Genomic DNA, 12,534 nt, shown 5'->3' with positions numbered 1-12,534 from the left:
GTTAACTGTGATCTATACAGATTTCGACAAAGGGCGCATGTTAATTAATTTCTTCAGCCTAAACAAGCAGACAAAAAGAACAGCGGAGCTCATCGGATGTCGTCATTTGGAAATACCCCAGATGGTTATAGTTTTATACTAAAAAAAGTATCCATGCAGTGAAAGCATTTTCGTATTTCGGCTTGCGTCGATAATACGATTACTACTCCCTTGTTGACATCCACGTTTTCTCGTATAACCCTTCACTTGTGTATTTGTCGTCATTCACTTGATGCTCAGTTAATGAATTTATTACAGGTACAATTAGTGGTAGCACCACTTAGATTACCTGACAAAGGTTCCCATTTGGCATTTATTGTGTCTGGGGTAATTATTCAATCTAAATCCAGGTTTGAAGTGAGGTGAAATGTGTGTTATGTAATATGCACGTGGCAGCCCAGCAAGAGATGAATGATCAGTTGATTTATTTTTTTGTAAATCAACGGAACGTTCCTAGTCATCAAAGGATTAACAGAAAATACGTTGATTGATTAATCACTGTTATCTTGCACAGTGGATATGTCAAGAGTGAGTGTTTACATGTCTAGGTTTACTAAAACAAAGGGAATACACTCATACCATGGCGTGAAGTGCTGATGTAAAAACAACATACTTTGTTCAAAGGGTTAACTTATAATACGTTGATTGATTGATCATTGTTATCTATCACTCAATGGATTTTTTAGGAACCGTGAACGTTATGAAAATAGTTGTCACGTGGGCTTTCTCAGCCGACCATTGAGACTTGACACCTATGTAAAACACCTGAAACAATCCAAGTGATCAGTTGAGAAACGAACACGGGTTATAATATCCCGAAACGACATATATCTTTTAAAATATTTGATTGTTACTGAGACACGTGACATCGAAAAAGTTTCTTTGTACATCTGCAGACGAGTGGGATATTGTTCCTTTGTGTGGATATTCACGGATACATTCCTCGAACAAGGACGCTGCCTAAAATTTATACACATAAATTTGGTAGGTTGTATTTATGATATTTGCATTTTGTTTTCCTTCCTTTGAACCGATTCGTTCTTGTTTCTCTACGTCTTGGTTGGGAAATCCTTCAATGCGCGATAGACGTTGTTTTCACAGGTCTTTTCCTTTGTAAGCGTGTATATATTACCGTCAATTTGTAAAATGTGATTCTCTCAGGCAATTTATAAAATGTGTAAATATTTCAGTCATTTTGACTAAAAGATCTGTCCAGATTGATTAAGACGATCAAAAAGGCCTACAAACATCACAACAGATTATTATGTAGGATTAGAAGCCAAACAACATAGAAATGTACTTTTCTCAATGTAACATTTTCAGTCTCTTGGTGATGACATTAAACATCAAAATGTTTGGAATTCGTTATCATAATAATACAGATGGAAATGTTTTTCAGTCACTTTGTAATATAACTGAATATTTAGACGTTTAATAAATTTGTTACACATTTGACAGTAAAAAAAAATACACACTATAAAAAAAGCAATGCTCAGGTGAAATATGTACTTTGTGTTGCAAGTCAAAATAGTGTAAACGAAAATCGCAAAATCCCAAGCAAGTGACTTATCAAAACTTCGTCACCATTACCGATGCTACCCACAAAGATACCTACATTTCCTTATTATCTCGAAAACTGTATTTCATTTTGTTCATCAATGTGACCATACGCCCTTATTACTACCCATAAAAGCGACTAATGCGCTTACGAATGGCGCAGCAGAGGTCGCGAACTAGTCTAGATTTCTGCTATACATCCGGGTACTCACTGGGAAAAAACAATAACAAAGGCAACAACCAGTCCCGGGGAATTGCGTTAGATCAGTGCCCCTTTAAGCTGACACGCCACAATATAACTGAATTAATGTTAAAAGCGGTGTTAAACCCAACTTACTCACTCACTGTTATGATTCCAGCATTAAACGACATCCTCTTAAAGGTGCTAATGCCATCGGCCACTATAGTTATCCAATTTCGTAACTGATTACACAAAATGCAATTTGATGTGAACTGGCTGAAAGATTGCTTGCTGGAGTGTGAAGTCCAAAACTCTGCATGGTAACATTTGTTTTGTTGTGAATAGCAATAAAGAAAACCTTTGTATTTGATAGAGTGAGAACAAATATTGATATCATTTCATGATTTGTAAAAATCATAACAGTGATGAAGAACGGAATCATTTCTGATGACTGTTTCTTCACTCAGTTATTCATTAACATGGGATGTGTTTCAAATGATTTTTACCTCCTATTACAGAGAGTATTACTTGTTATTAAATACATTTTTCAGGTATAAACTCCATTATTTACAGGCCACCATCATAGAGCTGAAATATTGCTGGGTGGGGTTGAAGAACAAACAAACAAATCTTAAAAAACTTGGACCTAAATCCCTGAGGTAAAGTTTTGTGTAAGATAGATGGAGAAACTCTAATTTCCAGAGCTGATTGTCCCCAATTTGTGATTTAAAGGCCGATCTTACTGTGTTATATTCACTGACAGTCATAACAGATGTACATGTGTTTCCAGCAAATGGACCCTTAAGGTTTTAGATTTAACATTATACGTGCATGTATGTAGAGAGATTTCTGCCTCATTTTGAATTCACTGGCTTAAATCTAATGTGAACACATTGTTAACCTTCAAACTTGTTGTTTATTCATATTTGAATAAGGGTTATTTTATACCGATTTATTAGATGTACTCGTACTTGCATAGATTTTGATTGTTTTGTATTCCATCATTGCATTGTTTTGATATTTTGCCCAGTACTTTGTCATATATCATCCACAATAAACAATGTTTCTTAAAACCCTGTTTGATGTTCTTATCATAATATATCAGACAACTGTCTGGCATAGAGTGAGTTAGTATGTTTTACACTGCTTTTAGCAATATATCACGGCGGGGGACACCAGAAATGGGCTTCACACATTGTACCCATGTGGGGAATCGAACCCGGGCCTCCTGCATGACAAGCAACCGATTTAACCACTAGGCTACCCCATCGCCTGTCTGGGTCAACAAGTCCTTGGCTTGTGTGACATCGATGACATGAAACAGTGCTCATGCTATCAACCATTATTTGTTTCTGATCAAGTGCTGATATCTTACTGGCTGCTGTGATGAGTGAGTGAGTATGGTTTTATCCTGCTTTTAGCAATATTCCAGCAATATCATGCTGTGGGACAACAGTTGGGCCTCACACATTGGACCCATGTGGGGAATCGAATCCAGGTCTTCAGCATGATGAGCAAACACTTTGACCACTAGGAAACCCACCTTCCCTGCAGTGATAGAGAGAAAACAAAAGTGGCAGAAGAGATTTTTTCAAAATTTTACAAAGGAGCCTTATTGTGTTAACACAAGCTACAACTCTTCTGTCACAATTTGCCTATGTTTGATAAACTAAACGTTGAAACATGAATTTCTCACCATATGTTGCTCAGACAAATTACCAAGGACAGCTATTGTTAGTCAGCCATCAAATATGTTGGGTACAGAAATACATCGCTTGTAACAGTTGGTGGTAGTAATTACATTCATACATATTATGTTTGGGGTTTGCTCTGATCCTATGAATCGTACCTTTATTGTCCCACTTGTCGCAGTGAATTATAGCGAGGATTTCTGCTTCCACTATGTTGAAAGCATTGGACTTCATTCACCAAATGAATGAATGCTCATGGCGTTACATTATTATTACAGTCTTTGGATCCGTGCGCAAATGTCTCAGCTCCTTGAGGAGTACACAACTCGAGCTGCTTTATCAGTTGCCAGGGTCACATTACCACCTTGTCCTACTGGGTACCAATGGGTGAACAGATGCATATTTTGAACAAAGTCTCTAGCCTGAGGAGACAACATATAATGTGTGTTTCAATGTGGTGCAGGATCAAAACCCTAGATACTCTCTCAAGTCAAGCTGCCCAACACGGTCAACCATTCACCTATTCTCTGTGACTGTGAACGCTTACCTTAACATGCCACCACATATTAATATTGGGAACAACTATACAAATATTGAACTCGCCTTAACCAGAGGTCCATTGCAGTTTTTGAAATAGCTTAGCCGTCATCTGGCGATTTTTGACATCTCCACAGGCTATATCATTCTGAAATCTTCTGTAGGCCTACATGATCTTTGTCATGGTGTCCTCATCTGTTAAAAATATTCTGATATGTAACAAATGTTATATTTGGGATAACACTTTCTTAGTAAAGTACAGATTCTCGTACTTTTTTGGGTTTAGTCCCGTCCGAGATTCAAACCCACACTTGCCAGAGTGAGGCACCTAATCGCCAGCACACAAAGTCAGCGATCTAACCCACTCAGCCACCGAGACTTCCACAAAAATGAAAGTCCGACAACTGGTAGTCTAGATCACGTACCCCTCTGACAAGTGTAAATTGGCACGGCTCCAATGGCCGAAAGCTATGAATACACAATGCCATTTAGAAAGTGGTCAAATGTAACAAATGTTATATTTGGGATAACACTTTCTTAGTAAAGTACAGTACAAGAATCTGTACTTTACTAAGAAAGTGTTATCCCAAATATAACATTTGTTACATTTGACCACTTTCTAAATGGCATTGTGTATTCATATTCTGATATGATTTTGAAGATTCTGTTTACCCATGTACTCATTACTCAACAATTTCTATCATCATGAAATTTGATATTCAGGAAGTATGTGGTATTCAGCATAACAACCATTACCTCTTTCATATTTCGATTTTGTACCTGAAGTGACCTTGGTCCTTCACATTCCACCACATTGGCGACGCAGTGATTTAAGGGGCCTGAATACACTGTTCAGAGTTGCATCCTTTAGTTCTGCCAGGATCTGCTGATGTAATTGCCCTGTTCATAATGCTTGATTTGTCAGCACCATACCCATGGGTTTCACTCACAAGACACTTCCCTCTGAGAAATGACGTCAAAATTACGATGTCATCAAGTTGCGAGCATATGTTCGAATCTCCAAAAATGATGTCTTGATAAAACAATGTTTCATCGTGAAATAAACCATGTTTCATTCTTCATTGTTCTTAGCGATTTTTCTCGTTGCTATCTTTTTTAGCTATGACTATATTTAACAATAATAACTGTGTGTCTCTTCTATCATAAACAACTGTTAGTATACATGACTGTTCATGAATGAAGTATGGTTGGGTAGTCTGGTGGTCAAAGCATTCGCTCGTCACGCCAAAGACCCAGATTCTGTTCCCCCCATGGGTGCAATGTGAAGCAAATTTTTGGTGTCCCTAAGTGATACTGCTGGAATATTGCTAAAAGCAGCATAAAACCATACTCACTCACTCACTGTTCATGAGTGAGTGGGTGAGTGAGTGAGTATGGTTTTACGCCACTTTTAGCAATATTCCAGCAATATCAAGGCGGGGGACACCAGAAATGGGCTTCACACATTGTACCCATGCTGGGAATCGAACCCAGGTCTTCGGCGTGACGAGCGAACGCTTTAACCACTAGGCTACCCGACAACCCCACTGTTCATGAATGATTGCAAACTAGGTAATGTGTTGTAAAGCAGAACTAATTTTACTGCTCAACCTTTCGGAATGTTTGTGTGACATTTGCCTTTTTCACATTTAAAGTCTGACTTATTAAGGATTCACTGTCTGTCTACATAATTTTCCTCTATCATTTAAAAACCCAGTATGTTAAAAAGAAAATCTGTTTATGTGAAAAGGTCATGTGTAAATCTACCCTCATGTAAATAAGGCTATGACCGTTACCCAAGTAAGCTACCAGAGCATGGGGCAGGTTAAGATGGACTGGGGTCCTTTGTGAAGGACTTGAGTACCCGGTACATGTACCTGACTCGGGGAGATAACTCACATTGTCACTTCTCTAACACGTGTTGCAGACATGGAAGAGGAACGATATACAGTGTCTTGATGCATTTTGCTTTAGATGATGCTATTGAAAAAAAAAGAGAGAAAATATTGATTGTGCGACATATTACAATTGAAATCAGGTACTTGTGTCCTGGTCGGATATTAAAACCCAGGTACTCAAACCATCAGAGCCTTCTATGTAAAACAATCGAACATAATCGAATCAAACTAAACTGGATTGCAATGTACATACAAACGATTGAATTGCATCATTCAGGGACAGTTCTGAGTGTCACAACAGTTACAAACAGAAAGAGCCATGAGGATTCCGGTTAATAATTGGTCCCCAGCTTCCAAATGGATTGGGTGGTCTTGCTCAGTCAGTTGGTTGGTAGCGGTCTTCATATCCTGATGTGATGGGTGGTTGCTCACAATATCAATAAATGGATTGTCTGGTCAAGACTGAAATAGTCCCCACTGACATAGCTCGAATATATTGCTGAGTGACAAACAGAAAGAAGTATTAATATCCTGAGAATGAAGGAAAATACTTTTTTTTATAGAAAACTACTTGCAATATATTTCTACAAAATACTGTTGAAATTTAGCAGAATTTTCAATAAGAATAGAATTTTATTTATGCAAATTTATTGAATATCTAAATTCATTTTTTAAACATATTTATGGCAGATTCATAAATAACATAAGAGAAACAAAAGAAAAGTCTCCGTAATTATAACATATAAAAAGAAATAACATTTGTTTATAATTATTCAAAATATGACAGCACAGAAATAATTTTGTTCGTGTCGTGTGTGAAATACCTGCAACTTTAGGTGAAAAGAAGTAGTTTATGAGCGGTAATTAAAAATCGTCTATCAGTTACTTCCCCTGGATAGCTTTCCAATATAAAAGGCTTACACGTTGTTTACTTCCGGTGTGTTTCGAGGCGAAGCAATGTTGCAGGGGTACAGTCCTGTTGCTCAGGCCCTTCTGGGTACCTTGTTTACCTGGGCATTGACAGCGCTTGGGTCGGGGCTTGTATTTGTCTTCAAAAGCGGCCAGGTAAGTCTGGGGCCATTACAATGTTTCCTTACCTTTTGACAACGAGAAATGCTGCATGTCAAGGAATGGTTCAGTCCCACACCTGACGACCTGTCACCATAAGTGACTTACGACAGCTGATAGCGGTTTTCAATGGGTGACACGTCGATCTGGGTTGGACCAGGTTTCACAAAAAAAGGAGTTGCATCAACTTTGCTGTAATAAAGAAACAACATTAAAGGCTTTAAATTCACAAAATGGAGTTACTGACATTTAATCAATTAGGCTTTTTTTTTACAGTGTGAAAAGCCATAGCAATACAGCTAGCTCATCCTTGATAAAAACATGCAGTGGTTTGAAGCATTTGGATGAAAACTGGTGATAAGGACTGATATCTCAGAGGATCTATTTCAATTTAGAGAGACCATTCTATCTTTATTAGCAGCATTTGCAGTCAAAAATAGGTTTTAACATTGAAGAAAGTCCATACTGTACATGAACTGTAATCCCACAAAACACAATTCACTTCCTAAACACTTGCCTTCAAATATGTGTAGTTATATTTTTTATCATGCAACTTTCTATGTACTTGTCGCCATTGTCGGGTTGGAATCAACGAGAGGGTACAAATTTTTGGCTGTCATCACAGCGCACAATGGTGAATCAAACTTCTTTGCCAGTTCGGTCTCTACTCGAAAGGTAAATGTATTGTTGCACAATCTAAAATATAAGTACTTGTATTTGAAGGGATGTGTCTTAGGAACTGAATCATGTTGCATTTGTTGTCAGATCATGACCCATGCAATTCCCTGAAGCATCCAAATTGCGATGCTGATTTGGAAAAGGGTATCTATAAGGAAAACACTATGGAACAGCCTGTAGGTCTGTGTAGTGACAAGTCAAAATCAAAATTGTTCAGAACATGTATATAAGGGGGCAGGACAGATATGATTACCACAGCTATTGAAGGTAATCTTTGATCTGTTTCCAGAACTCTCCACAAAATGCACAAGCTGGTGTACATCAGCAATATAGATCTAGCCATTACTAGTTCATTGCTCTGTGTGAAATTGTGACACTGTCTTTTCAAATTGATCTCAGTGGTGTCATTCCAAAGCTGTTCAAATGCCGTATGTCATGAAGATAAATATGTGGCCTCTTGGTAATTCTTAGTTGTCAAACCTCTAAAAGGGCAAGTAAAGTGAAAAAATTATTGTGATTTATTTAGTCAATTTCTGACAGAGAAAAATTCATAATATTTGTAGGAAGTATTTTAATGTCAAAGTGAAAAAGACGAAATCACACGCACCGTAATCCGCTTAAAAATCAAACCTATTTGGATGACCACTGTTTTCACTGGTAGTTACGTTTGCCATGTTGATCAATGTTCTGATTCTTAGCCGTCACACATAAACTGTTTCTGCTATTTCTGTTAATCCCACAAAAATATTGACCTTGCAAACATGATTGAATGTGTGAAATGACCCTTAATTTTGACATTGTAAACAAATAGGATAATAATTAAGAATCAGTAACTTGTGTTTTATTAGGATCATCATGTTTGAGTCATAAAATACCAGCTAACCTCCACCCTATTCCACACATTAATGACCGCTATCATATAGCTGGAATGGTTCTGAGTGTAATATTAAACAACAAGTGTTCAAATATACAGTGCTGTACTGGAAATGAAATTGTTAACATGGTCAACAAGACAATCAAAATATTTTAGATTTTTGACAAAATTCAAGGTCAGATAGTTTATGAACAGAAAAAGCATTCCCAAGATAAAGGACACTTTTTTTACATATATACATGAAGCTGTTAACACATTTGTCCAAATGAACTTTGAACATTGACCATCAATGAGCTAGCTGGTTATTAGCATTGACTTCTAAAGCTGTCTATTGCATAATGATTGACACCTCATTCATAATGTTCACCCATCAGTCACAGTCAGATCAGCAAACCTGTCAGTATGGGTTATCTACAATATCAGCCACAGGTACAAAGCAATTCACCTCATATTTAATGTATCCTTTGGGCAAGTACAAAATTTGTTGCTGGCAAAGAAATTATAAAGTTGTTATGATGCATCCATTTTATCATGTAGATCAATTTTCCGGTTATTTCACATGTACCATATCTGTGGATCTTGATCATCCCAGCCATCAAATCAGTGGAGCATACACCATGACAGATGTGGGTCGCTGCTTGTGTTTGTTCTGGAACCATGGTAACGGCAACATTAATGAAAATACTGCAGGGAGGGAATTGATAAACCCATGGGGTAAAAACAGGCTAAATATACAATTAATAATTATAGTATATTTAACATTTGTGTACTCTATATTTCCCACAAGTAATTATTTATGTGAACCTCTGACACATGCTGGTGATGTTCAGAAGAGACCATTTGTTCATGTCAAGTCATTTTCCCACAGTTGAAAAGAAGGGTTTTCAAACTTAATCAGAATAATACTGTAAAGGAAGTGATTTCTAAACATATTTTTATGTCTTGATATGCTTAAGGTGCTTATGGGTATACTGTGAAAGATCCAATTCATTATTATCAGTTCCAGCTGGTCTGGCTTTTCCAATGCAATTTCTACCATCAGAGTAATGTACCCTGTTTTTACTTTCAAACTGGTTTAGTGGTTTTATATATGGAGCTGATTTATCCAGCTTTACCTGTCTCTCTAGGAAACAACTTGTCCACCAAAACAAAAGTTGCCCAGAGTTTATCATTGTTTATGAAATTTACGAACATGAATATAGTGTTCCCTCGTTATTGCGCCCTTCAATATAGCGCTAACTCGGTTATAGCGCACGGTAAAGCATGGCTCCCCAAATTAACTAACATTTTCAATAAACTCAAGTTTTCCAAACTGAACTGAAACCGAACTGAAGTACGCAATTTGATCCTATTATTATAATATCTGGTGATAAAAAAAATGTTCATTGTTTATCTAGACTAATGTTTACAATATGTTTTTTTAATTATATTCAAAATTTCAATCAATAATTATATTATAGATCTACCTGCTTATTCACCTGAAGGGATACGATGTGTTGGGTTTTTTTGAAAGCGCATATTAAGACTCGATCAATTCTTTTTTACACTATGAATCATAAATAACTTCTGAAACATGCAACGTAGATCGTGTTAGGTTGGCAGAGCATGTATACTGTTTTGTTGGTCATCTGCCACCCACGACTCGAACTTCGTTAAACCGCTGATCATCTATAACGCTCATCAATTATTTGGACCCCGAAGGTAGCGCTCTAGTGAGGAATCACTGTATTCAGAGTTTCAAGGCATTAACTATGTAGACAGGGGTCTCATTTGAGTTAAACGGCATTGTTTTAGTTAAGATGGTTGATTGATGAGCCTCATATAGAAGGATTTACATAATAGTGGGGTCTTTTGCTATGGACATTACCTTATGTCATAGAGGTATATCCACAAAAAGCAGTTTTGTTTGTTTGTTTGATGTTTAACGCCGCACTCAGCAATATTCCAGCTACTGTATATGACGGCGGTCTGTAAATAAACCTGATCCTGTTAGTCGCCTTTTGCAATAAAAAGCAGTAAGCAGATTGTTGTTTGGACTCAAAGTCACAAATCATTGCAAGAACCTTTCTGGATCAGCTTCAGACAGCTGGATAATCACGAGACATGTTGTGTCTGGCGCATATTTGATCAGATGTCAGAAGTTTTGGATTCCAACGAGCTGATACTTTCTTCATTGCCAAAGTTCCTGTGATAATGAAATGTACTCTCTCCTGGGAAATGCCCACTGAACAAGCAATGGCCGGTCAGTCGTCTGTCAGGCAGCATAATATTGTGGATTTTCTGGTTCATTTCTGTTGTTGACAAGACTTTTAGAATGGGGTAATCTTCAAGGCTCTCCATGCCATGCTCAACCTCTGATTCCGCCATCTTTATGGTGGCACAGGAAAGGGCAGCCTTCTCTCGTGCTGTACTCATATCTCCATGGATGGCTTTTGGAGTTAATCCCTTTTTCTGCAAGTACTTAATCACTGCACATTCCTCAAGTGTATCCATTTTCCAAAGGTCACAGAAACCTAATTATTTATTGACTTGTCACTTGAATCAATTTGCTCAATTGACTCAAGTATTTGTTGATATGGTGCCTCTATGACATCATCTCATGTCCACAACAAAAGATTTTACTGTGACATTATTCCTTCTAAAATGAGGTTTATAATTGACCAGTCAGCCCTTGTTATTACTTCCTTTTGTCAAAACTTTAGTCAAACTTGCTTATTCTGATTACTGATTACTGATTATTGCTTATTACTTTATGTTTACCCCAATTATCACACATATTCCTAATTACCTCTATTTTATATTGCATTCTGTTCAAATTATGATTAAATAGGATAGGTACTAAGTACCTTTTACAAATGGTGTAGTTTATTATTAAAATTATCCACAAAATCACTCTTTTAAGCCAAACCAAAGTATTACAATGTCAGTTTTGCAAATAGAACTCAAATCAGACTGAGAAGGTTTGCCATGGGATTGCCTGTGCAAATGCAAATCCATTTGAATGTTTGAACAGTATTCATGGGCATAATTGATCTGTAAACTGATCATGCTGATTGGATAATGGTGGGCATATAAGCAGATCTATGTGATGCTGAAATATGGTGTGTGGCTCTATTTCAACACACCTGACACATCTGGCAGATGTTTGAACAGTTTAGGTAGTGATTGTATAAAATGCTTCTTCCTAGAAGTTTGAGCCATGTGAGTTACAAGTGTTGATTCTCTAGTTGTGTCTATGGCAGGACCATTTTATGGTTTTTTTTCTGATAGCATTTTATAGTTTTGAAAACAAAATTAAAATATTATTACCTGCCCCATCCTCCCTCGGTTTTCCAAGTGTTCTCCACCCACCGTTTATCCTAGTGTTACTTACCCGGGGTAGAATAGGTCTTCAGCAACCCATGCTTGCCGTAAAAGGTGACAATGCTTGTCGTAAGAGGCAACTGACAGGATTGGGTGGTCAGGCTCGCTGACTTGGTTGATGCATGTCCTCATATCCCAATTACGTGGATCGATGCTCATGATGTCAATCACTGGATTGTGTGGTCCAGACTCGATTATTTACAGACCGCCATCATTTAGCTTGAATATTGCTGAGTGCGGCGTTAAACAACAAACAATCAATCAAACAATCAAACCAAGTGTTACTGCAGTTTTCAACGACATCTCCACTGGAAAATTATGCTTGTACTTTCCATGAATAATCCAGTCATGGTGTCTCTGTGAACTCCTATAAATTGAATTATTCTGATGATGTAAATCAATCTTATGTCCAATAAGAAATGAATAATGTATTTCAGAAAAAAAGAAACTTGCACTGCAAATAAATCTGTCTGTGTTCTGAGATGTTGTATCAGGTTAGCGTGTTCCTTCCCACACCTTGTCCCGGCTTGTGTCACAGCTGTGAGATCAACAGCAGGAGTGACAAGGCTGTTGTTCATGCTGTTGGTGTGCCTGGTAACATTACATTGAAATAACAGCAGACATGTCAAATGATTCACCATGAACACC

The 12,534-nt window shown here is 37.4% G+C and overlaps 1 protein-coding gene across 1 annotated transcript in view; it reads left to right on the top strand.

The window, feature by feature from the left end:
• The first annotated feature begins 6,821 nt into the window (after positions 1 to 6,821).
• Positions 6,822 to 12,534, top strand: part of LOC124137213 (zinc transporter ZIP11-like) — a 69,029-nt gene continuing 63,316 nt past the window's right edge. Inside the window, exon 1 of the mRNA XM_048392412.1 lies at positions 6,822 to 6,968. Coding sequence (XP_048248369.1) covers positions 6,861 to 6,968 — 108 coding nt within the window. The 5' untranslated portion in view covers positions 6,822 to 6,860. The remainder of the gene's footprint in view (positions 6,969 to 12,534) is intronic.

This window comes from Haliotis rufescens, unplaced genomic scaffold (assembly GCF_023055435.1).
Source record: "Haliotis rufescens isolate VD_foot unplaced genomic scaffold, xgHalRufe1.0.p SCAF_11, whole genome shotgun sequence".
In the NCBI taxonomy this organism is placed as follows: Eukaryota; Metazoa; Mollusca; class Gastropoda; order Lepetellida; family Haliotidae; genus Haliotis; species Haliotis rufescens.
The sequence above is the reverse complement of the archived record's forward strand: the minus strand, read 5'-3'. Positions and strand labels throughout refer to the sequence as shown.